This window comes from Balaenoptera physalus (assembly GCF_965194825.1).
Source record: "Balaenoptera physalus genome assembly, chromosome: 14".
Taxonomy (NCBI): Eukaryota; Metazoa; Chordata; class Mammalia; order Artiodactyla; family Balaenopteridae; genus Balaenoptera; species Balaenoptera physalus.
This window is the reverse complement of record NC_138893.1, coordinates 50,476,747-50,503,924: the sequence shown is the minus strand read 5'-3', so window position 1 is coordinate 50,503,924 and position 27,178 is coordinate 50,476,747. Positions and strand designations below refer to the sequence as shown.

General features: G+C 35.4%; 1 protein-coding gene across 2 annotated transcripts in view; it reads left to right on the top strand.

Annotated features, from left to right (window-relative positions):
- Nucleotides 1–27,178, top strand: part of SLF2 (SMC5-SMC6 complex localization factor 2) — a 41,965-nt gene that overhangs the window by 2,140 nt on the left and 12,647 nt on the right. Inside the window, exons 2-15 of one of the 2 annotated variants that reach the window (XM_082425103.1) lie at nt 918–961; nt 1,468–2,192; nt 3,539–3,596; nt 7,772–8,757; nt 9,741–9,811; nt 12,530–12,652; nt 13,628–13,795; nt 14,924–15,026; nt 18,455–18,530; nt 19,332–19,473; nt 23,698–23,800; nt 24,728–24,904; nt 26,044–26,141; nt 26,720–26,807. In XM_082425103.1, coding sequence (XP_082281229.1) covers nt 918–961; nt 1,468–2,192; nt 3,539–3,596; nt 7,772–8,757; nt 9,741–9,811; nt 12,530–12,652; nt 13,628–13,795; nt 14,924–15,026; nt 18,455–18,530; nt 19,332–19,473; nt 23,698–23,800; nt 24,728–24,904; nt 26,044–26,141; nt 26,720–26,807 — 2,962 coding nt within the window. Of the gene's footprint in view, nt 1–917; nt 962–1,467; nt 2,193–3,538; nt 3,597–7,768; nt 8,758–9,740; nt 9,812–12,529; nt 12,653–13,627; nt 13,796–14,923; nt 15,027–18,454; nt 18,531–19,331; nt 19,474–23,697; nt 23,801–24,727; nt 24,905–26,043; nt 26,142–26,719; nt 26,808–27,178 lie in introns of both variants that reach the window. The other variant, XM_082425102.1, reaches the window with a different exon arrangement.

Genomic DNA, 27,178 nt, shown 5'->3' with positions numbered 1-27,178 from the left:
TGCCAGAAAGGTGATTTGTTGCTCAACATACAAACATCCCTCTATGCAGTTGACAACTCTAAACACATGAACAAATCAGAATACAAATTATGGTAATATGGTCCTACTTCACTTTGTGTTCATTGTAGGATGCATAAACCCTTAAAAATTAAAACAGTTTGGTTTTTGTTATTCTTGTTAACTTTCTCCTTTTTCTCTGTTTTGTGTTTTTCCCAGGCAACGCATTATTTTCATAAATATCTTAAGAATTCTTAGTAAAAAATTAAGATTTTGAAACACTATTCATTCCAGTTTTTGCTGTTACTTAGATTAACATCTAACTGTAGTGTATAAAGAGTATAGTATAAGGTTAGAACTTGATCCTTTCTTCCTTTTGCCCAGTACACTCTTCATCTGCCTCTCCAGACCAGCAAAATCACCCATATTTGCCATTCTACCATCTGCTCTTGTTATGAGTCTGTTCAGGTTTTACTTAGTTTTTATAATCTCCATTATTTGTTCAGCAAACATCTATTGAGCATTATTTTGTACCTGGCACTGGAGATATCAAGGAATAGGATCAGATCCCCTCAAGTTCTTTTCTTCTCCCACACAGCAGCAAGCTTTTCAGTCCTAGGAAATACTCTACCAATTCCTTAGATCCACACTCCAGTCTTATCATTTTAGTACTATAGAGTATATAAACCTCAATACTGCTTTTATAAATTTACTCCTACAGGAAGTGCTGAATTTAATTTTTAAAATTTTTTATAATCAGCTTAGCAAAGCATTATTGTCATTGTCAGAACTTGATTAAACCAGATAGTGAAATTCAGCCTATAGTCTATAAATCTACTAATATTCTCCACTTAATCTGAATTATTGAAGTTTTAATATTTGCTAATGTGATCCCATATTAGTTATGCTTTTATTTTCAGGAAGCAGTCAATTATAGATTTCTTCAAACCAGCTTCAAAACAAGGTATGTATACTGTTAATGCATCTTTTGTGGGATCTTTTGGGGAGGAAGATGGAGTCAATTTTTAAATCTACTCTAAACTCTTATGAATTTGATTAAACATGGTATTCAAAATAGAAAATATAAAGAAGATGCAGTGTTGTTTACAAAGATAAGTTCTAAACATCATGAAGAAACTGTTTGCTGTTACGCTTTCTTAATTGAAAATATTCCAGTCAGTAATGTTCATAATGTGTACTATTTCGATTCTGTATTAAAGTAACATTTCATAAGTGGAGCTATAGGGAGCTTACATGATGTAACAAAAGGGAGCTTTGTGAAAGTAAGGCTATTAAATCATGTCTTAATTTCCGCCCCCAATAATATGTGTATCATTTAATTATCAATTTGAAAACTTTTGTGATAGCTTAATATTTTAAGTATAATAATTTATAATAAATATACAAATGTAATAGTTTGTGCTATTTTTAATAACATACAATGTGTATGTGTTTTAATTGGCTATTTAGATAGACATATGTTGGATTCTCCACAAAAATCGAACATCAAATATGGAGAAAGTGGATTGTCCATCAGTGGGACAGAGCAGTTTGAAAGGAAACTATCCTCACCAAAAAGATCTAAACCCAAAAGGGTGCCATCAGAAAAGAGCCCCGTCTTAGAGGCATTCATGAAAGGTGTTAAAGAGCACCATAGAGATCATGGTGTACATGAGTCACGTCAGCCTTGTGTGTCACTGGCCACCAAATGTCCAAAGGCAGTTACAAAATACGTTCCTCCTTCATATCTCTTGTCAAAAGAGACGAAGAAAAAACATCAGTCTCCAGAGGGAAGGAAGTCACATTTCATTCATGAAAATAGCAGGGAGAAGAATGATGGAGATCGAGGCAAAATCAGTGCAGATTCTAAAAAGCAGGCCGCGGTGACAGAAGCTGACATCTTCAAGAACAGCTCCAGAAGCCTTAGCAGCAGGAGCAGCCTATCCAGGCACCACCCAGGAGAAAGCCCACTGGGAGCTAAGTTCCAGTTGTCTCTAGCTTCTTACTGCAGAGAAAGAGAACTAAAGAGGTTGAGAAGGGAGCAAATGGAGCAGAGAATCAACTCAGAAAATTCTTTCTCAGCAGCAAGCACTCTTTCCTTAAAATCCTCTAGTATAGGAAGAAGATGCAAACCAAGGCAGGAACAGAGTAAACAGAATGATGTCACAGCCGGAAATAGTAATCTTTCAAACCTGGTATGTGCAATAAATGCTGAATTAGCTTGGCTACTGTTTTATCGTATTTAGAATACTAAATCCAAAAATGTTTGATAATTGTTAAGAAACAGTTTGGTACCTTTTGTTAGGGAAATACTGATACACAGTTTGTATAGAAGCTAGTTTCATTAAATTTCCTCCAACTGTCCGTCGAACTTAGTAAAGCATTGTTTTTTGCCCATAATTTTTTCAGACCAGGAACAAAGATCTTTCTTAATCAGGAAAGTAAGCATTTTTTTTAAGACAAGTACAGTCATTTTTAAGTTAGGCTGCACTGAAGGGAGATTCTTAAGGGAATGGAAAATCTAAAACAACAGGAAATGGTTTAGAACAGAGGTTCTCAAAATGTTCTTGTACTAGCAACATCAGCATCACCTAGGAACTTGTTAGAAATGCAGATTCTCAGGCCCCACTCCAAACCCAATGAACCAGAAACTGTGAAGTAGAGTCCAGCAATCTGCAATTAACAAGCCTTCCAGATTATTCTGCTGCACTTTAAAGTTTGAAAATCACTGGTTTAGGTTATATGTCTTAAGTAGTTGAGTATAGGTTTTAGAAAACTTAGAATATGATGAAAACTATCCAGATACATCTTAAGCTCATCAAACTTCTGTTTTGAGAATTAGCATAAAAGGTGTTCCTGTCCCCTGGAAAGTCAAGTTGTTAAGTACATCTGTATCAGAAAGCTTCTCTACATACAGAGCAACTAAAGGAAGATGAGATATCAAGGAAGTGCTATGTTGATAAGATACTATGAGATTTTAAAACCAGATGGACCAAAAATAAACCAAACTATGACATTCTAAGAGTGAATGGAGTTGATTTTATACTGCTGGAAAATTATATTTGTAAACTCACGGGTTTGTTTGCAAGGAATTTGGTGCCTTTACCAGTGAGATTTGCTAATGATCAATAGAAGTTAGTAACATTTGGTCCATTTTCATAACATTTCAGTGTTTGGTGGTGTATCAGTACCTAAGCAGAATTGTTGAAGAGTGAGTTGTAGCCATTTGATAGGCAAATGTTAGGCTATTTCTTTATTAAAATAATAGTAGTACAGTGCTCTAATATTAATCTTGAGCTATTAATAAAAATTTCTAAATTTACATTATGAAAACTGACATTTTTACATATACAAAAATGTACTTCATTTTTATGAAGAGACTTAAGAATTTGAAATATTTTATTATAGAAGTTTGGGTTTACCTCCAAATTTCGTGCTTGCTTTATTCAGTCTAGAAATCTGTGTTTAAATATTATGAAGAAAAGTTCACATTCTTGACTGCTCCCAACTCCTAATTAATTTTTTCTCATTTTGCTAATAGGAAAATGGACCTCTCTCAAGAAAAAGATCCTCTTCTGATTCATGGGAACCTGCTTCAGGTAGAATCAAAATTTTCAGAATTTTAAATAAATTTGCATCTTAATGGCACTGTTTTTTACTTAAATTTGTTTAAATATGCAGTTTCCTTCCTAGAGGTAAATTGGGTGTCTCAGATTAGTTAAAAGTTTGGTAATGTTATATTCAGAAGGAATAGTTCTTGAATTCAGTATGTGTAAACAGTGGTTTGTCTTGGCTCTTCTCTGCCTTCTTCGAGAGTTCCTAACAATGTGCTTCTCATATTGGTACTCAGTGTTCTATTTCTGAATCCTTGGCTACATTAAGAAGCATAATCTTAAATTCTTGGAATTATGGACTGAGGTCTTGATATTATAGATGCTTTGTTTAAGTTTGAAACTGTTATCAAGGTCCAAAACTGTTTCTTAATATTTCAAATACAAAGGTCCCTTTTTAATATCAAATTCAAGGACACCTACATGATATTAATTTGTACTTTCAGTAACTGTTGATTGAGAAAATACATAATAACAAACAGCTACTGTTAATTCAGTAATTGTTAAAGTATTCTTTTTAACTAGAAGATAGAACAGTGTAAAATTCAGGCACTGCAGAAATGTATAACATAGAAAATGAAAGGCCCCCGGAAATGCCAACTGTTCAGAATAGTCTGGTGTATCAAATTTCTTTTTCTGCTATAACTGCAGACTTTGAAAAATGGACTTTACAAATTTCCACAATCAGTAAGATACATTGGACATACTGATAATAGCCAACATTTATTGAGCACTTACTGTGCACCATGCTTTTAATCATTTGATTCACATCCTTATAAGGTGGTTACTTTTAGAGATGAAAAAACAGATACAGAGAGACAGTTCTGACTCATTCTTCTTCAGGTTTCATGTAAAACTCTGTTTTTTATACATTGTAGAGGTGTACTGCATTTTGACCAAGTGATCTTGAGTCTTAAAATCCATCTGCAGCCAAGGCTGAAATCATATTTTACTGTTGTAGAAGGACCTTCTAGGATAAAAGAATAAATTTGAGGTTTTATGTGTTTTTTTTTAATTTTTAAAAATTTTACAGTATTGTTGGTTTTAGTGATCAAATTTTAGTGGATTTTGACATTATAGTACAAGAACAATAATTTCTCAGCCATGAGCCATGAGATTGCTCCTGTACTGTGTTACATATTTGTAAAACTAAATAAATGATCACTTTGCACTGAGGTGAATGGAAAACAAAATGTCTTTAGGCTACCTCTGCTAGTATAAGGGACCACTGGTGGTGGTGTTGCCACCAAGCTGTTCAGCATTTTTTTCTCTGATAATGACTAAGATAAAAATTCTCTTCAGTTCATGGGTTTGCAGATTTCATCAGTGGTGACTAAAGTAGTTTCCCATATACTGTTTCCCGCATTCTTGAAGACTGCTTGAAAAGGATGCTTTCTACATATTTTCAGAGGCAGGTTTAAGATAATTGCCTTCACTTGCATTTTCATTTCTAATATGTTTGCATGTTTTCATAATCCTCATTAATAATTATGGTGTTGTAACCTTAGTAAACATACATTTATACTTCAGTTGAATATCAACAGAATATAAAGGGCATAAGGGGATTTTTCACTCTAGATAACATGAAGAATGTTTATCTTTATCTGATAGATAAATAATGAATAGATATTAATAATCCAAATATTATGTTATATTTATATTACTGCTAATTACACTTAACAGTTGTGGTGATATACATAGTCACACATTCATTAATCACACACAAGTTCAGGGATTTCAAAAATGTTGGTAGGGTAGGCATTTAGCTCTTTGGTCTTCCAGAGCCCTGTCCTTTGGCTGAATTCTGAGGACCAACTTAATCCCTCCCTAGTTTATTCCATAATTTATTAATAACCAATCCCCTATTGAGCATTTGGATCTTTCCTTTTTTTCTTTTTACAAATTCAGTCCCTATCTTATCTGAGTATTTTATATATTAATAGATATTTGAAGTGTTATAAAACAAACAGTCAGCCTACAGGTTGTACAAGAAGTATGAAAAGAATCATGAAATGTTTACAGTTACATTACTGCCCTAGAGAGCTTGCAAAAGGAGACCTGTAATACCAATTCACCCTCCTCTTAACACTAGATGTTAAAAGCTCTTAATAAGCTGATTTTTCGGGCTTCCCTGGTGGCGCAGTGGTTAAGAATCCGCCTGCCAATGCAGGGGACACGGGTTCGAGCCCTGGTCTGGGAAGACCCCACATGCTGCAGAGCAACTAAGCCCGTGCGCCACAACTACTGAGCCCGCGTGCCTAGAGGCTGTGCTGTGCAACAAGAGAAGCCACAGCAGTGAGAAGCCCGCGCATGGCAGTGAAGGCTAGCCCCTGCTCGCTGCAACTAGAGAAAAGACTGCACGCAGCAACACAGACCCAATGCAGCCAAAAAAAAAAAAAAAAAAAAAACACCGTCACTTAAAAAAAATAATAATAATAAGCTGATTTTTTCCTAAACTTTGCACACAGTTTTTCTTTCCTCCTAGGTAAGTCTTTACTTCTTAAACAAAGCAGGAATTTCCCCTCATTACTAGCTGTGTATAAATTGTCTGACTTCTCTAAGGAAATGGAGCAAAACTCAAATTAGTAGCTCTGTAGCTTTTTTGTAACCCCCAAACTTAAGATAATCAGTGTAAGTCTTCTCTTTTTCTTAGTTACCTGATTTCTCATCCTGCCCTATAAGGGACCTCTGTCCTTTTTTATAAGACATTTAACTCCAGAAAACTTAGTGGGCATGGAATGATTTCTCAGGTAATAAAAGTATCTGTAGAAGAATGTAGATAGGAGCATTTGTTTATTAATTGATTTTTCATTCTTATAAATTGAGTTTTCCAGAGTATGTATTGATCAGGTTATGCAAATAATTGCTTAACTCTTGAGGTTTTTTGGTTTTTGTTTTTTAAATCAAGCTGTTAAGAATTTGGGGACATCTGTCCATGTGCAGAAAGAACTTGATTTAGGGAAATTTGATTTTGAGAATACTAGTTATATAAATAGTGAATTTTTAATGAATAATAAATTTTAAGAGTGAATTAATGAAACATCACATTTTTAAACACAGAAATTTTAAAAAACTGGTTAACTCAAATATATGTGCTTCTGGATGGAGCTCCTAACACAGAGACAAGTTGTATTAGTTTCCTAGGGCTGCCATAACAAAGTACCTAAACCTAGGTGGCTTAAAACAACAGAAATTTATTGTCTCATGATTCTGGAAGCTAGAATTCCCAAACTAAGGTTATCAGCAGGACCATGCTCTCTCTTAAAAACTATAGGGGAGACTCCTTTTACTTGCCCTTCCAGCTTCTGGTGTTTGTCTACAATCCTTAGCATTCCTTGACTTGTAGGTGCATCACTTCAGTCACGTGGCATCTTCTTCCTATGTGTCTTCCTATTATCTTTCTTCTGCATGTCTTTCTCCATGTCCAAATTTCCTCTTTTTATAAGGACACCAGTTGTATTGGATTAGGACTTACCCTAATGACCTCATTTTAATTTGATTGCCCCTATAAAGACCCTATTTCTAATTCAGGTCACATTCTGAGGTTCTGGGAGTTAACACTTCAACATATCATTTTGGGAGTTACAGTTCAACCCATAACACAGCTGAAGACTAGAGGGATACATGGGAAAGAATAAACAATTTAATTGTAGGGAAAAAGACTTAGGGGAATTTTTTTTCATTGAGAAATTAAAATTTTTCTGCCTTCAACTAGTTCTTGTATATGTATTTTAAGGTACTATAAATTTAGATGTAAAAGTGTTACATTTCTAGAACCAGGTAGGCTTTAGTCTAAGAAAGAGTATATGCACTTTGAGGAAAAGTGCCTTTAGGATCCTTTCCTTGATACAGATAAGCAGTTTTTTAGTGTTTTGGGGTGTAACATCTCTAATTCTATTTAGGTGGTAAACTTTTAATAGCTTTTGAATGAAAATGAGCATTTGTCATTAGCTTTGGACTAAATTTCATGGACACTACTATTTATCAGTTAATAAATAAAATATTAACTCTGTTTCCTCATTCCATATGTGGTTAATAATCTCAGCCTAAACTTTTAGAATTTAAACATTTTGTCAGGGTATTCTAGACACTTAACTGAATAAACTTTAATAAGATAGGAAAGTATACTTTTCACTAATCTGGCAAAAATTAAATTTTAGCAGGCTCTAAGCAGAATAAATTCCCTGACAAAAGAAAAAGGAACTCTGTGGACTCAGATCTGAAAAGCACAAGAGAATCTATAATGCCAAAAGCAAAAGAGTCCTTCCTTGAGAAGCGTCCTGATGGACCACATCAGAGAGAAAAATTTATAAAACATATTGCACTGAAGACACCTGGTGGTGTATTGCGCTTGGAAGATATATCCAAGGAACCGAGTGAAGAAGCTGATTGCTCCTCTGCAGGCTTGGCACCTTCAAATTCTGGGCACCATTCTTCCAGGAATAGTGACCAAATTCGTGTGGCAAGTACCAAAGAGACTAAGATACAGAAACCCCACTTATCTTTACCTCAGGAAAAGTCTGCAGTTAAAAAAGCTAGCAACCTTCAGAAAAATAAAACTGCTAGCTCTGTGGCATCACAGGAGACAAAACTTCTACCTTTACTTTCCCATGTTCCAAGTGCTGGTTCCTCTCGGGTTCCGTTAAATGCTAAAAATTGCACTCTTCCAGTTCCTAAAAAAGATAAAGAGCGTTCCTCATCTAAAGAATGTTCTGGGCCTTCTACAGAGTCCTCCAAACACAAGGAACACAAAGCAAAGACTAATAAGTCTGATTCTAACGTATCTACAGGGAAAATCTGTGGGGGATCTTTGCGTTCAGAATATGGCACTCCTACAAAGTCTCCCCCGGCTGCTTTGGAAGTTGTGCCATGTATTCCGAGCCCAACAGCACCTTCAGATAAAGCCCCTTCAGATAAAGAGAGTTCAGGAAATTCCAATGCAGGTAGCAATGCACTGAAAAGAAAACTAAGGGGTGATTTTGATAGTGATGAAGAAAGTTTAGGTTATAACCTAGACAGTGATGAGGAAGAGGAAACATTAAAATCACTGGAAGAAATAATGGCTTTGAACTTCAATCAGCCTCCTGCAACTACAGGAAAGCCTCCTGCTCTTTCTAAGGGGCTTAGATCTCAGTCATCAGACTATACAGTAAGTAGTTTTATGACACTTATCTTTACTTGAGAGAAAGATGGATTGACTAGTGAAAGAGGGATAGATTGTTAGAACTTACTTTAAAATTCACTGTTTGTTACAACTTATAATTAGACTGAAAGTGGTATAGTTCTTTTTTGGTTAATGAATTTCCCATATCTTCAGCTTTATAACTGTAAATCAGTGGTCTCCAAACTTTTTTTGATCACACACACTTTTATTAGTAAAAAAAATTTTGAGCATGTACCCCAATATATATGTATACCTATAGATTATATACATGTACTACTATACTACTATGTACTTTCTAAAGCATATGAAGAAAACAGAATTTGAAAGGAAGAAGAAAAAAGTATTTTCCTATATAAGTTATATAGAAGTTACAATAGAGTAAGTTCTACTGGAGTTTCTATAGAAGTTCCATATAAATAGAAGTTCTATTATTTTCTTCCTGCACCCCAATGGATCACCTTGCACACCCCCTGCTTTGGAGACCACTGCTGTAAATGAAGGTAGAGTGTAGAAATGTTGTTAATTGTGGTGTGCAATTTTATTTATAAAGTGCTTCATTCTATCGGGAATAAGCTGAATTAAATTCTCATGTATGTAAAATTTGGTGGGGAAGGTGTTAATGTTTCATGGTAACACCTAAAAATTAGTAGTTTAATTCCACTAAAATAGAATTTAAAAATAAAGACAGGGTAGCTGTGGAGCCCTTGGGTGTTGACAGTCAGTTCCTAAGGCTAGCACGGTTTTTATAAGTAGTGCCTTTCCTAATAGATGGTAAAATCAAATTGCCTGCAGTACAAAATTCTAGATTTAAAGCATGATGGTGAAAATTATCTTTTTAAGAAAGATATCCTCCTGGCCCAGGTTATTGAAATAGAAAATATTTTTTAGTGTTCTGAATAATTTAAAACATCCCAATTCTTCTACTAAGATATGTTATAAAGTATTCCCAAATTTTCTTCTTGTTTTAGGAACATGTTCATAGTGGAACTTATACAAATACTTTAGAGCGTCTAGTGAAGGAGATGGAAGACACACAAAGGTAGGTTAGCATCATGACTATCTTGCTAAATTTAACATACTGTTTGTTTATATGGCTGGCTTTTAATTTACCTTAAAAAAACATGAGAAATGAGCATGTATTTTGTGCTAGTGCTGTTATAACAGTTTTGCTGTCAACTATGTTAGAAATAAGGTGTTCTTATTTACAGGCTGAATCAGAAGATCCTGGTTTTTATGGCATACTGCATTAATTAATAGTATGAATTCCTTTCTGCTTACCACAGCTGGTATCTGGTAGCTGAAGTTCTTGATCAAAAGCATGGGTAGAAACTTTTTTTTGTATTTTTTTTTATTGTGACAAAAATATATAACATAAAATTTACGATTTCAATCATCTTTAAATGTATAGTTCACTGACATTACCATACATTCGCATTGTTGTGCAACCATCATCACCATCCATCTCCAGAACTTTTATTTTCCATCTTCCCTAACTGAAATTTTATACCCATTAAACAATAAATCCCTCTTCTCCCCTTCCCTCTAGCCCCTGGCAACTACTACTCTTTCTGTTAGTATGAAATTGACTATTCTAGGTACCTCATATAAATGGGATCATACAGTATTTGTCCTTTTATGACTGGCTTATTTCACTTAGCATCATGTCTTCATGGTTCATCCATGTTGTAGCATGTGTCAGAATTTCCTTTTTTTTTTCTTTTGAATTTTTGAATTTTATTTACTTTTTTATACAGCAGGTTCTTATGAGTTATCTAGTTTATACATATTACTGTATATATGTCAATCCCAATCTCCCAGTTCATCCCACCACCACCACTCCCCCCACCATTTTCCCCCCTTGGTGTCCATATGTTTGTTCTCTACATCTGTGTCTCTATTTCTGCTCTGCAAACGGTTCATCTGTACCATTTTTCTAGGTTCCACGTATATGCGTTAATATACAATATTTGTTTTTCTCTTTCTGACTTCACTCTGTATGACAGTCTCTAGATCCATCCACGTCTCTACAAATGACCCAATTTCATTCCTTTTTAAGGCTGAATAATATTCCACTGTATGTATGTACCTCATTTTATTTATCCATTTATCTATTGATGGACGCATTTGGGTTGCTTCTGTTTTTTGACTACTGTAAATTTTGCTGCTATGAACATGGGTGTACAAATTATCTCTTCAGGTACCCACTTTAAGTTCTTTTGGGTATATACCCAGAAGTGGAATTGCTGGATCATATGATAATTCTATACATAATTTTTTGAGGAATTGCTGTACTGTTTTCCATAGTGGCTGTACCATTTTATATTCCTACCAGTAGTGCACACGGGTCCAGTTTCTCTACCTCCTCACCAGCACTTGGTTTTTCTGGTTTTTTAATGATAGCCATCCTAACAGGTATGAAGTGGCATCTTCATACTTGTTAAACATTTGTATGCCATCCTAGTCCAAGTTTTGAAATGAGTATAACCAGAAGTGGTATTTCTACATCAAATTACTCTTTTGAGGAAGAAGTTTAGAATTATTACTGATACCTCCCCCCACACACACACACATACAGAAATCAAAAAGTTTGGGAATTATAATAACCCCAATGAAATTTATGTAACTAGTTGCAAACTGCTTTTGCTTATGAAAGGGGAAAAATAATATTCCTTATTAGTTCAAAGACTATCCTTGAAACGAATGCAGAGAAATTCACTGAAACCTCAGTTGGCTTGAAGTTGGTATATATGTGTCTTTAAGTAGCTAAGCATAGGAATTGCAGACAGTTAGTAAGTGAGGAGTATTCCCCTTTCTGAATTTAACTAGAGCAGTTTGTCTCTACTATAAAATTATTATTATTATTTTTTTTTAGCCTCACTGTGCGGCATTTGGGGTCTTAGTTCCCCAACCAGGGATGGAACCTGTGCCCCCTGCAAGGGAAGCATGGATTCCTAACCACTGGACTGCCAGGGAATTCCCGTCAACTGTAAAATTCTTTAAAAGTTTCATGAATTCATGTGATTTGTGATGTCAGATCTGAAGTTGCTTATTTAAAATTGAACATTGCACAGACCAAAGGCAGAGGTTCTAGTTTGATCTGATGATTAACTCTTTCCTGTAGTGATAGAGCAGTGCCTTCACTGGTCATTTACTGTTGTATTATACTCATCTACTGTGGGGCTGGAGCTGGGAATAAGGACCTTGGTTAAAGTAACTTAATCTTGGCAAGCAATATAAGCAAGGACTCCAGAGCTAAACTCTCTGGCTTTGAATCCCAGCTCCTTACATTGTGAGCTTGAGCAAGTTAGCTTTTCTAAGGCCTGTTTCCTCGTGTATGAAATGGGTAATAATCTACCTCATGGAATTGTTGTGAGGGTTAAAAGAGTTAATACATGAAGTCCTTGGTACACTGTCATAGTAACTGCTTAGTAAGTGTTGGGTGTTGTGATAATCACAGTGACAATGGTGATGACTACTGCTTCTAGAAAGCCTAGTTAACGTTATCAGGTTGTTGGTCTACTGGAAGTCCAGTGAGCATTAAAGATTAGAGGGATAATCAAATCAGTGGTGTTTATTCTTTGTGATTTTTCCTCCCCCGATCTCTAAATGATTTGGACATCATTCTTGAAGTCCTAGCCGTAAAGAAGTATTCAAATCTTTTAATAAGAGTTTTCTTCGGTGCTGCTTTTAGACATACCTTAAAAATAAACAAATCTTTAGTTTAAGCCATTTATTATAACATTCTTTTGATTCTCAGGCTAGATGAACTGCAGAAGCAACTACAGGAAGACATAAGGCAGGGCCGAGGCATTAAATCCCCAATCAGAATTGGCGATCAAGACAGTACAGATGATGAAGATGGCCTCTTAGAAGAGCACAGGTATGTGGGGAATATAGTAAATAACTATATAATATCTTTGTAAACAGTGGTGTATCATAACTAGACTTATCATGATGATCATTTTGCAATGTATAGAAGTACAAAATCAATATAATGTTGTGTAATAGGAACTAACAGCGTTGTAGGTCAGTTATACTTCAAAAACAAACTCAAAGAAAATGATCAGATTTGTGGTTACCAGAGGCAGAAGGTTTGGGGGAGGGAGGGATTGAATGAAGGTGGTTAAAATGTACAAACTTGAAGTTATAAGATAAATAAGTACTAGGGATGTCATGTGCAACATGAGAAATATAATTAACACTGCTTTATGTTGTGTATGAAAGTTGTTGAGAGAGTAAATCCTAAGAGTTCTCCCCACAAGAAAAAAAAAAATTTCCTATTTCTTTAATGTTGTATCAGTATGAGATGGCGGATGTTCACTAGACTTGTGATAATCATTTCATGATGTATGTAAGTCAAATCCTTATGCTGTATATTTTAAACTTAAACAGTTCTGTATGTCAGTTATACCTCAATAAAACTGGATAAGTACATAAATAAAATCAGAGGAAAAAAGAGCACAGGTACAGCATTTTTCATGATGTATGCTGTATTAAAAATACATTTTAAAATTTTGTTTTCGTAAAATAAATGGGCCATTGATGGTTATTTACTCTGTGAATAATCTATGATGGGTTTTTAATCCATCTGAGGTGGATTTGAAAGGCAGATTTTAAGGCCAAGTTACATTTTTTGTCTTTTCTCCTATTCTTTTCACACAGACACATTTAGTGGCTTTGGACTATAACTATTCAATACTAGCAAAAAGTGGGAGAGCAGAACATGTGTTCTCATGTTCGTCTTCTAATGTGGGATTAATAGTGGTCCTAAGAAAAGGGGTTTTTGCACCCTATCTTTAAATACAAAATTATATGCAGTATAACTGTTCAGTATTCAATAACTTCTTTTTTTCAGAGAATTTCTAAAGAAATTTTCAGTTACAATTGATGCTATTCCTGATCATCATCCAGGCGAAGAAATATTTAATTTCCTTAATTCTGGAAAAATTTTCAATCAGTATACCTTGGATTTAAGAGACTCTGGCTTTATCGGACAAAGTGCTGTAGAAAAGCTTATTCTTAAGTAAGTATGAAAATAGACATTTTACTTTTTCTTGTATAAAAATTGAAAGATTTCTGACTGATGTAATCTTCTGAAAGGTTAATTTCTATTCTGACCTATCCAGTTTCCTCATCCTCTTACTTATTACTGTTGCTCTTTGTGTTTTATTATTTAGTTATAGGAAGCAGTGTAAGATAGTCGCTTGGCATATTACACGCCTTTATTAGTTAGGGTTAAGATCAGTGTCTAATAACAGGGACTGTCAAAATAACAAGGCTTAGGGAGGCGCAAGAGGGAGGGGATATCAGGATATATGTATACATATAGCTGATTCACTTTGTTATACAGCAGAAACTAACACAACATTGTAATTATACTCCAATAAAGATGTTAAAAATAAATAAATAAAATAAAATAACAAGGCTTAAACAAGAAGTATATTTCTTTCTGATGTGGAAGAAGTTCAGAGGTAGGAAGTCCAGGGCTGGTGTTTCACCATATAATCTTTCTTCCCCACCATCCTTAGCACCTGGTTGCTTCAGGTGCTACTGGAGCTCCAGCCTTTAAATTCCCAGAAACCCCACACAACATTTCTACTTATGGTTAGTTGGGTAGAACTTAGTCACCATGGCCACACCTAGCTACAAGGAAGGCTGAGAAGTGATTTTTATTTCAGGCAGCCAGTGTGCCCAGCTAAAAACCCCAGGGTTCAGTTACCAAGAGGAAAGACAAGAATAGATGTTGGGATTAACAGTCTCTACCACAATACCGAAACTGGTCTAATTTCTCTCAGTACATGATAGCTCAGATCCAGAGAGATCACATTAATTGTGGTGGTGAGTTTTATGGAAGTACAAACCCAAGCTGGCAAAAGCAGACGATACTCTGAGACTTGATAGGCTCTTCAACACTGCCAGCTACTGTAGATTTGTCCACCAGATAAATCTGGAGCCAAGCCAACAGATTGGTTCAGCTTTAGGCCACTGATTGAATTTCTAATGAGTAACCCATCCACATTGGGGTAGAGTCCACCTCCACGGACTGCGATGGTTTGCTTGCTCATTTCCCTGATTATGTCAGATGTGGTGGTGGTAGAAGTTTCTTGCCATTGAAGATAACAGTCATATTGATTTCACTGTATTTTTTCAGATCAGGAAAAACAGATCAGATTTTTTTGACAACACAAGGCTTCCTTACCTCTGCTTATCACTATGTCCAGTGTCCTGTACCTGTGTTAAAGTGGCTGTTTCGGGTAAGAGAAATATTTGGGGGGTATAGTTGCCTCTTTCTATATTTCGCAGTCAAAAATAAACTTTTAAAATATAATCTTATTTGCACATTACTAGAGAAAAAATCTAGCATATCAAACCCATGATTTTAGTGGGCTAGAATGAAGCAAAAAGAGTCGTATAAAGAGATTATAAAAGGAATGCTAATGCAGATAGTGTGCAGGATAGGCAATAATGCTAGTTGTGCCTAAGACGTTTCATCACACTGGTAAATCACTGTTGTAGTTTGCTTTAGAAGAAGTCTTCTAATGCTTGCGTACCTGGGGGGATTTTTTTCTACCTTTTCCCCCCATTTTTGTGGAGGTGCCTACATACATTTTTAGGATTTGACTTGTATACTGATATTTCTCCATTCATAACTGGGTACGGGGAGTGCAAATCCAACTGAATATTTCTTTTCCCCATTCATATTTAACTTTTTTTTTTTTTTTTAAATCTGTGTTCAACTCTATTGTTTTTTTTTTAATTTATTTTTATTTATTTATTTATTTATTTATGGCTGTGTTGGGTCTTCGTTTCTGTGCGAGGGCTTTCTCTAGTTGTGGCAAGTGGGGGTCACTCTTCATCGCGGTGCGTGGGCCTCTCACTATCGCGGCCTCTCTTGTTGCGGAGCACAGGCTCCAGACGCGCAGGCTCAGCAATTGTGGCTCACGGGCCTAGTCGCTCCGCGGCATGTGGGATCTTCCCAGACCAGGGTTCGAACCCGTGTCCCTTGCATTGGCAGGCAGATTCTCAACCACTGCGCCACCAGGGAAGCCCCATATTTAACTTTTAAATCCACTTAAATAATTAATTTTGTACTATCTACATGGTAACTTTATAAATATCAGTGGTATCAGAGAACTGTAACTACTATATATGTGAAGTGAGAAGTGGGGAAAATATATGCAGTTTCTAATCTGGGCTTTAAGGTTACATTTCAAAGAATCTCATATTTGCAAGAACTAGATATTCCAATATAGTTTTTCATTCATTTTTCATATAGCTGCCATGTTTGAGTGCCAACTGTGCCAGGTGCTGGAGAGAACAGCAATTTAAAAAATCATTGTTTCTGATTTCATGAAACCCACATTCTCGTATAGAGGAGATAGACAATAAACAGGTGTGTGTACGTTTATAGATATGTCAGATGGTAAATGGGAGAAGGGCATTCTAGGCAGAGAGAATAACAGGTGGGACAGACTGTGGGGCAGGAGCATTTGCTTCCAGTGGTTAGGAGCGCACTACTTGGATCCCAGTGATTTTTTTTTTTTTTTTTTAAACAGTCCTAATTAAATCAAAATTTGCCTCCAAATGGTTTTTTAAGTAGTAGTACTAATTATCTTTTCTATAGCTTCCCGCAGTATGCCTCATCTGTCTAACAGTCCTTCAGTTAAACAACTATCATGACCCTCATCACTCCCCACACTAAACTTTCTCGAGTCACTAAATATCCAGTCCCTTTACCGATCACCTTTCTGAATGACCTTTAGCTTGTCAGTTTCCCTCCTAAAGTGTTCCTCCTTCCCCCCCAGTAAATGAATATATGCTCCAGATAAGGTCTTTCCTACCAGCAGTTTCCAGCAAGGCTCTTACGCATCTACCCCCGCCCCCACATACTTATGTTTATTGCGATTCAAAACTTCATTTGTTGTCACACCAGGACTTCATTATTCTCTAATTATGTAATATATCTTTTCTTAAACTTACAAGTAGGACTTTGCATTTATCTGTGTTTTCATCTTGTTGGTGTGGGCCCATCATTATAGCCTTTAAAACCCTAATGATGACATACAAGCATATCTTCATGTAAGCAGCTTTTTGTACTCTTTATATTTATTCTTTGAAAAGCAAACTAATAATAATTTGTTAAGTGCTTTTTCTGTATAAGACACTTTGTCTCGTTTCTCCTTTTCAATTCCAAGTCCATTTTTCATGATGGAGAGACTTACCAACTTCTAAGTTTTTTTTTTTTTATAAAGTATGTCAGAATTCATTTTAATGCTATAGTCCTGATAGTTTGAAATTTAATTGTTAAAATGTAATTGAAATGTTTGCATCTTCATGATTTTATCATGTGTCTAAACATAGTTGACCAGAAAGACAATGTGAGCAGAATATGTGCTGTTTTATAACTTTTTTTTCAGGTAACAATAAATTATTGAGTATTTTCATCTCAGTATAGACATGTTATCATTCTTTTTAATGGCTTTATATTATATACCATATTGTAATAGTAATAGTATTCCTTTGTAGTGCTGTACCATGATTTATTTATTTATTTAACCCAATCTCAATTGACAGACATTAGATTGTTTTATATGTATGTATGTATCTCTTTACATATTTATTTATCTTCATGTACTGTATTGCCCACCTTAAAATTCATCACCCCCCCACAAAAAGATTCTTATGCAGGACTTGTCCTGTGTCCAACATGCCTTTGAATGGTGCTGCCCCTAGTGGCAGAGTGTAATGACTCAAACATCATAGCAAAGACATTTTTTCACATAGGTTGACTTCAAAATGACACAAGTTATATGCCTGATTGAAACCAGAGTTTGGACTATTCACCCTTATATTTTAGATTTAAATTTATTATAATCATAATCCATGGTTTCAAAACAAAAGAGAAATAGAAATACAACATGTTTTTCTCTACAAAACCACTTTAAAATAACTTTCAATATGTTATGATTTTTTAATGTCTTTTAAACTTGAGATTTTGTTCCCAAAAAGTTGTCTTGTAAAATTACATTAATTATATGCTTCTGTATATAAATTCCTGTATGTTAAAAAGGCTGAGTAGATCAAAGTGTAAGGACAATGACTCTGCATAAATATTACCAAATGACTTTACAATTTTTACCAAATTACACTCATACTGGACATACTCCCTCTTTCCTAGTACTCTTGTGAGCACTGGGTATTATGAAAACTCTTAATCTTTACCAGTCTTGAAGTCAGCTGATGATATCATGTCATTTTTCTTTGCATTTCTTTGATTACTAGTGATACTGAATAGCTCTTTAAAATATACATTGGTCTATTAATTTGTATATTTGTATCTTTTCAAATATTTTTACTAGTTTGTGGTTTGATTTTTGCCTGTGATGTGATCAATTTAGTAGCCTTCTCCTTTATGGTCTTTGGGTTTCATGGCATAATATGAACTAGAAAGGTATTTTTGATAGTTTTTAAAGTTATATTTATCTAATTATAGATGAAAGTTGTAAAAAAAAAAAAAAAAAAAAAGCAAGCAGCATGTTAGAATGGAAAGGGCTCTGCTTACAGATCAGACCTGGATTTAAATTCCAACTCATGTATTATGTTGGGTGGAGTATGTTCATCTCTCTGAGCCTCTTTGCTCTTTCTTCTCTCTTAATACTCTATCATTTATCTACTTTGGCAGATGATGTCAGTTCATACAGACTGTATTGTGTCTGTGCAGATTTTAAGTACATTAATGGAAATAACAATAAGAAATGGTGAGTTGATAAATTTATTGTGATTAACAGTGTGAATTATTGGTTGCTTTGTACATGATCTCTTTCATATTACTAAACAATTAGGATATTTGGATATATAGAATAAAAAATTATTTTTGTAATATAAAGTCTTTAATAATGAAATTAAACTCCAATAAAAAATGAGTGCATTTTTCTAGTTGCATTGAGAAAAAGGGTATAAGATCTTACAAGTGGCATCCCTTACCTAATTTTTACCAAGACATAGCTTACTGTGCTGGATAAGTGGAAATAGTTGCAAGTTCATTTAGCCAATTAACTTTGATGGCTTTTTGGTGAGCAGCAGTATTGTACTGATTATGCACTGAGAAGATTGAACGTATCCACTGCAGAACTATGACACTTGCATTCTTACCTTTGAGATCCCTTATAATGAAACAAGCATTGTGATTTACCTTTTTCACTTGTTTTAAGACTTGGGACTATATAGGCACTGAACATGGTAAAATCTTTGTGTTAGCAGTAGTTGGTTTTTCACTCTTGTTATTTTCCAGTCTTTTGAAAATGTTCCTCCTGAGTTACACACTTTTATCCATCACTTGCAGGTATTTTGTTCATAAATGTCATTTCCTTCACATTTATTTGAAAATCTGTAATTCCTATATGATCATTCTAAATAACTATATGGTTAACATATCATTACCAGCTGCCATTTCTATAAAATCATAGTAATAATCCATGTTTCATGTGCAGACTGTCATCTTGCAACTATGGGTTTGTGAACCCAGGATTTGGGATAAAATATTTTCTTCTGTTAACTAGATACCTTCAGTGATTCACCAGTTTGGCCTTGGATTCCGTCATTGTCTGATATAGCTGCTGTGTTTTTCAATATGGGAATTGATTTTAAATCTTTGTTTCCTCTGGAGAATCTTCAGCCAGACTTTAATGAAGATGATCTAGTGTAAGTGTTCTTTTCATAATTAACTCCAAAAATTGTCTTTTAAACAATTTATATATAAACAGTTAATATTCATTTGATAAATTCAGTATTCATTCTTGATTTTTTTTAAATCTTAAAGTTGAAATGGATCTTGAATTAGATATATTCTTTTTTTTTTTTTTTAATTTATTTATTTATTTTTGGCTGCGTTGGGTCTTTGTTTCTGTGCGAGGGCTTTCTCCAGTTGCGGCGAGCGGGGGCCACTCTTCATCGCAGTGCGCGGGCCTCTCACTATCGCGGCCTCTCTTGTTGTGGAGCACAAGCTCCAGATGCGCAGGCTCAGTAGTTGTGGCTCACGGGCCCAGTTGCTCCACGGCATGTGGGATCTTCCCAGACCAGGGCTCGAACCCCGTGTCCCCTGCATTGGCCGGCAGATTCTCAACCACTGCGCCACCAGGGAAGCCCCTAGATATATTCTTAATATCTAACTTAATCTAAATGCCATCAGTATGTTTAACAGGGAAAACATGGGAACATTTTTTAAATTAAAAAAATTTTTTTAAATAAGACTGCCTATTGTTATTTACCATTATTTTGGAGCTACTGACCAAAACAATTAGACAAGAAAAAAAAAGAGATATAAAGATAGGAAATGAGTTGGTGAAAGATTCATTATTTGCAGAAAAAGTGATTTAATGTATACATAGAAGCCTAAGAATCAACTGAAAAGCTATGGCAAGCCAGTAAGAGAATTTGTTACGGATGCCAGGGTACAATGTTAATAAAGAGAAATTAGTAACCTTCAGGTATATGAACTGTGTAGCTAGTTAAAAGATACACTTCATTTGCAATAGTAAGAAAAATATATTAAATACCTTGGAATAAACTTAAATAGAAGTGTGTGTGTGTGTGTGTGTGTGTGTGTGTGTGTGTGTGTGTGTGTAAACATTACTAAGAGACAAAAAAGAAGACCAGATAGGAAAATTCAACATCATAAATACATTAGAGCTACCCCTAAGGTAAACTGTGAACTTGATGAGATCCTAATAAATGAAACTAACACAACATTGTAAATCAACTATACTCCAATAAAATTAAAATAAAATAAAGAAATGCCAGTCAGATTTTTGTGGGGACGAGGGGAGTTGGGGACTCTACAAGTGATTCTAAAGTCATATAGAAAAAATAATACCCAGGAAAGTTTTGAGAAAGAAGAGTTTTGAGGTGGGACTGACCTTAGCAGATAATAACATGGGACAAATGCAGGTATTCATAGCTCCATCAGTGGAACAAAATAAGTCCAGGGCCAACTATACTTTATACAAGGATTTTGACTTTGAAGCAGGTGGGTGCCCCGACCCCTGCATTGTTTAAGGGTCAACTGTAGGGGCTTCCCTGGTGGCACAGTGGTTGAGAATCCACCTGCCAATGCAGGGGACACGGGTTCGATCCCTGGTCTGGGAAGATCCCACATGTCGCAGAGCAGCCAAGCCCGTGCACCACAACTACTGAGCCTGCGCTCTAGAGCCCGTGAGCCACAACTACTGAGCCCGCGTGTCACAACTACTGAAGCCCACGCACCTAGAGCCGTGCTCCGCAACAAAGAGAAGCCACTGCAATGAGAAGCCCATGCACCACAACGAGGACCCAACACAGCCAAAAATAAATACGTACATACATACATACATACATATTAAAAAAAGGAAAAAAAAGGGTCAACTATATAAGAATGGAACTCTGGTCACAGACAAAGGCTTAATTTCAAATTAATAAGATCAGTAACCTATTAGAAAAATAGACAAAGGAAATAGGCAGAAAAAGAAAAGAAATTAAAACAGTTCTTAAACTTTATGAGAATATTCTCATCTTCACATTTTCAAAAAAAAAAAAGCAAATTTTTGTTGCTTGGTATATCCAGAACCAAACTCTTCATCTCTCCGTTTCTTTCCACCCCATACAGGATCCCTCCTTGTTGCTCAGATGTAACCTGTATCTGAAAATATGTTGGACAGCAAATTTTCACATAAAGGCTGTATTCCATCATCCATCCTATTCCATTTAAATAGGAAAAATAATGCTTTCTCAGACCATTCAAAAACCCCAAACATGACCAAAATACTCAAATACCTATATTTAGAAAGTTAAAATACTATTTTATTATTTAACATTTAATGAACTGAATAGTATGTGGTGATTTTGTATGTTGTATGCAACAGATTTGTTTTCCTTTCTTCACTGTAGTGAACAGGTACTGTAGTGGAAATAGTGAAATAAAGATATATAATTATTTCATTAAGACATAATAAATGCAAATAATATTTAGCAAAATTGTTTTTTTGATTGATTATTTACCAACTGAAGAGTTGCCTCAGTCAGGTTTGGGAGCCGGGAGGTGGTGGCTGTAAGTCACCACCGTTGCTGTGTAGTGGTAGGCGAAGATGAACACAGGTAAGCAAGAGTAAGCTGGTGAAGGGATGAGCGAAACATAATCAAATACCTGTTTAAACAACATGAGCACAAGAGTGAATTCTGTTGAGATATCACAACTCACTCTTTTCTCACTAGGACTCACATGCAGCTTATCCATTTTTGCTGGTATATATGTGCATATTCACAGTAGCAAGTTTCTATCCAAATAGGAGGTTTGGAGTGAAAAATGTTTAAAAGTTGTTAGAGTAAATATTCAGGTAGGGAGAGTAAGATGTTCAAGGATACTAGGACAGTTCTTTTCTTTACCATTCTGCAGGAAATACAGACCTAGTCCTAACCTCTTTCTAGTCTGTATTCCATCAATTGTCACATCCCTGTGTTCCTCTTCCTCTACCTATCTCACAGCTATTCTTTCCTTTTCGTTCCCGGTGTCAGTCTAACTCAGATCCTCGTTTCATGCCTAGCTTGGCAAAAATCTCCTTTCCCGTGGGGGCTTTACACCTCCAAGATATTTATTCCTTTCATTGTTAGAGGATTCCTTTTATGAAAGCTTGTTTCTCCACTATTAAACCTTTACACCTGTATTTAAGACTCTACAGTTGACTCTGACCTGCTTTCTATTTTGTTCACCCTTTTGTTCTAACCAAATTGATTCTGTTGCTGTTCCTCCACATTAGCCGTTGCTGCATTGGATCTTCCTCATGCTAGTCCCTCACCTCCATCCTCAGTGTCTACTCACCAAAATATTATCTGTCTCACTTGTTGAAGCACTGTTTATAAGAGTAGAATTACCAACATTACATATTGTTTACTATGTGCCAGACATGGTTCTGGGGGCTTAATATATAGTACTTCATTTAATAGTCACTACAACTACTAGATAGTATTTTCATTCCCATTTACAGGTGAGTGAGGCACAGAAAGATTAAGTAACTTGCCTGAGGTTGTATAGCCAGGAATGGACACAGGACTACTGAGCAGATATTTTAAAAAATAAGAAAGTTCTTCCCATGTAGTTACAGGAGTATCTGTAAGACATATTAAGTGACGAAAGAGAGGTGCACAACCGAGTGTATAGTATGCTACCATTTGTATTAAAGCAGTGGGGAGAGGTGTATTCATATTTATTTGTATGTATATAAAATGCCTGTGGGAGGAAGGACTAAAACTAGTAGTGATTGTCTGTGAGGAGGGGAAATGAGTGGCTGAAGGCCTAGACTGGGAGGACAATTCTCTTCAGCACACTGTGCCTTAATTTCTTTTAACTTTTTTTTTAACCATATGAAAGGGTTATTTATTCAAAAAAAATTAAACAAGAAAATATTATCTATGTTTTGAAGGCCAAATTCATGTGTCTCCTCTTCCATGAACCTTCACTGATTCCTCAACCAAAATTGGGGTGCTTAGAATTGTTTATATTGCTGTGGAAGTTTTGTTGGGCCACTTATGAGGCCTTTAAATATTATGAGTTCTTTGTAGTCAGAGCCACCTTCTACATAGCTCTCTGACACCAACAGCAACAGAGAGAATGCCTCATAAAAAGTAGCTGTTCAAGGGAAAACTAATGCATAGAAATCACCTGGAGTGGAGATAGCCAACTGACTCGGATCTGACATGAAGGGACTTTTGAGGTATAATAGAAATGTTCTATTTCTTGATTTGGATGGTGGTTACACTAGTATACATATCATCAAAATTTTAAATGTGTGTATTCCTTTTATTGTATGTAAATTATACCTCAGTAAAACTTTTGTTGTTCAGTACTTCTCACAATTTTGTGCCTAATTTCACATTGCTTTATTCACTCTTCCATAGTTCTGAAACACAGATGACACTGGGGGTGAAAGGAAGTGAAGATTCATCTTGTAAGCCAATATTTTCATCTCTCCCTGAAACCAACATTTTAAATGTGGTCAAGGTAGGAGAAAACTCTTTTTTGTATGTCTTTAGCACAGAGCTGGAACCACTTAGTTTTTTGCTTAATGGTTTTAAAACAAAATCAGGGACTTCCTTGGTGGTCCAGTGGTTAAGACTCCATGCTCCCAATGCAGGGGGCCCAGGTTCGATCTTAGTCAGGGAACTGGATCCCCGCGTGCCACATTGAAGATCCCACATGCAGCAACGAAGATCCCGTGTGCCACAACTAAGACCCAGCACAGCCAAATTAAATAAAAAAAAAAAAATTCACTAGTGTTTTACCATGGGATTTCTAGTCTCTGAAATTTCTTAGCAATAATCTTCATATTAAAGGTTGTTTTTGCTGTTTTATTTTTGTTTTATTTATTTTTTGTTCTGTTTTTTGGCCGCACTGTGCGGCATGTGGGATCTTGGTTCCCTGCTTGGAGTCTTAACCACTGGACCACTAACCCTAACACAAACCAGGGAAGTCCCTTATTTTTGTTTTAATATTAGGAACGAAAGGGAACTTTGAATCAGTTATGTGATTAAAATAGTTCTAGGAATACCTTTACCAAGAAGCTTTTTGCTACTAGTAGTTTTGAAACCAGTAATTTTTTAGAATTAGAATATATGAAGAAAAAAATTGTTACTTACAGTATAACTTAGTGACCAAGAATTAATAACATTGTTAAAACATTTTTAGTGGCTGAATCAAATCAATGATATTGAACTGTCAAGAAAATTTTGAAAATTAAAAATGGGGAAGAAAATACTTATCAAGTCAACTATTAACATGAGTATTTCTTGCCTTCTTTTTCCTAGACAACTGATGTTTCAATTTCTATATAGTTCTCTTTTGCATTTTTTGTTAAAAAGTTTTTATAATGTAAACTCTTCAAGCAGAATATATCTCCTTAAGTTGTTTTGTCTCTGATATGTGTCAAAGTTTCTAGGCTTGTGTACATCTATACATCCGGAAGGTTACCAGGATTGTGAAATAATGTTACTGATTTTAATGTTGTTTAAAATGAGTCTGGAGAAACAACTGAAACAGATTCCTCTAGTGGACTTTCAAAGCCTCCTGATAAACCTGATGAAAAACATCAGAGATTGGAATACAAAGGTAACATTACTTAAAATTTTAATATTGTTTTTTGTATAGCATCACAATTTGACTTTCATAGTGCGTGCAGAATTGAAAGTTTCTAACCTCAGTTAAGATCTTCAGCAGATGAAAAATAAACTGAAGAAACGACTGTCTGTGCTGGCACTGTATTTAAATTCATGAAACTGAATCTTTTCTAAAACTGCAGTTAATTCATTCCACAAAAAATGTGTTATGTTTACTGGGGATTTACTGTAGGCCAAGCATTAATGCAGGTGCTAGAGATAAAGCTGTGAAGAAGAAGAGCCCTTGCTCTCCCAGCACTTCTATTCTAGTCAAAGGGTTAGGTTATAAACAATGTAAATGTAGATTATAATATCATGTTAAGTTATAATAAGTGCTACAAATTACAATAAAGCAGGACAAGGCAGGGATGCTCTACTATTTCATATGAGGTAGTTAAGGAAGCCCTTTCTGAAGTGACCTTTGAACAGAGACCTAAATGAAATGGTAGAGTGAATCATACATACAGCAAGAATTTGAGTTGAACTTCTGCAGCCATTGGTGGTAAACATGTATAGTTTTTGTTAGGTTTTTTAAAATTATATTTTTCAGCCTTTTTTGGTGGAAAATGTCAAACATGCAAAAGTAGAAGAGTTTAATGAACCCCTAAATACTTATCACCCAGCTTCAACAATTATCAAAACATAATCAATCTTATCTCTTACCCTCATCCCGTACTTCCCTTCCCTACTCAGGGATTATTTTGAAGCAGTTCTGTTAGACTTTAAATACTGGAGTAGTTGAGGATTCCTAAAATTCAAGAAATCCCAGGTCAGGAACATGTATTATCTTGTGCAACTCTCATTATATACCTTTGGAAACTGGTATGTATACTTAGATTACTTTATTCTTCGAAGGACTGTTTAAATACAGATAGATATGATGTAGCACAAAACACAAAAGCCAAATGAAATTCTGGTAAATATTCAGTCTATTCTAGAGTTTAAGATAAAACTGAATATGTGTACTCCATGCTGTTTCTAAAAATGAATGCTTTTTATAATAATGCTTCATTAAGAAGGGATGTGGATGATCTGTTAGATATTTGATTCCACTGACCTATTTGAAAAATCTTGCTCACTGTTTGTTTTCAGGTGCCTGAACTCTGTCTGGCCATAAATGAACTCTCCAGCCATCCCCACAACCTTCTGTGGTTGGTGCAGCTGGTCCCTAACTGGACATCACGTGGAAGGTATTGAAAAGTGAGAATTAAACACTAAGAAAAATGTGTGTTTACATTAATGAAATGCTTTTAGGTCCTTTATTTCCTTTAATCGTTCCTTGAATGTTAAATCAGAGTCTTTTATTTCATATTCAGTTGTGGGAAAAGGCATTGACAGCCTGATTCTGATACTTAGATCAGTTTGTAATATTCTTGATTTTTGATTTTAGCTTATCTGATAACTTAATATAGATAGCATATACCATGAAAATGAGTCAGTTTGTTTTTTGGTTTTTTTTTTTTGCTTTCTTTTTGGCTTTAGTAAAAAGAAATCCCAGCAGTAAAATAGATTTTCTAACAGTAAATCATCAGGGTCAAAGATAAAGGCTCTTAATGGTTTTCCTGAGCTTCAGGCAACTTTAACTTTGTGTACAAATATTTTACATGAAAATTTTACTGTTCTAGTATAGCTTATATATTCTTGTATAGCCTTCTCTTGAAACATTAGCTATGTTTCGAATTAGAAGAACTTCTTTTGGCAAACTTCATTTGCTTCTTAAGCAGTATTGATTAAACACATTCTAAATATTTTAAAATTCTAATTTCAGGCAACTGAGACAGTGCCTCAGCCTAGTGATTATTTCAAAGCTTTTGGATGAGAAACATGAAGATATCCCTAATGCGAATAATCTGCAGGTATAAATAACATTTTTGTTGGTTTTTTTTTTTTAAATCTTTCAAATTCCTAGTACATTTATTATTTATTTATTTATTTATTTATTTATTTATTTATTTTTGGCTGTGTTGGGTCTTTGTTTGTGTGCGAGGGCTTTCTCCAGTTGTGGCAAGCGGGGGCCACTCTTCATCACGGTGCGCGGGCCTCTCACTATCGCGGCCTCTCTTGTTGCGGAGCACAGGCTCCAGACGCGCAGGCTCAGTAATTGTGGCTCACGGGCCTAGCTGCTCCGCGGCATGTGGGATCTTCCCAGACCAGGGCTCGAACCCGTGTCCCCTGCATTGGCAGGCAGATTCTCAACCACTGCGCCACCAGGGAAACCCTTGTTTTC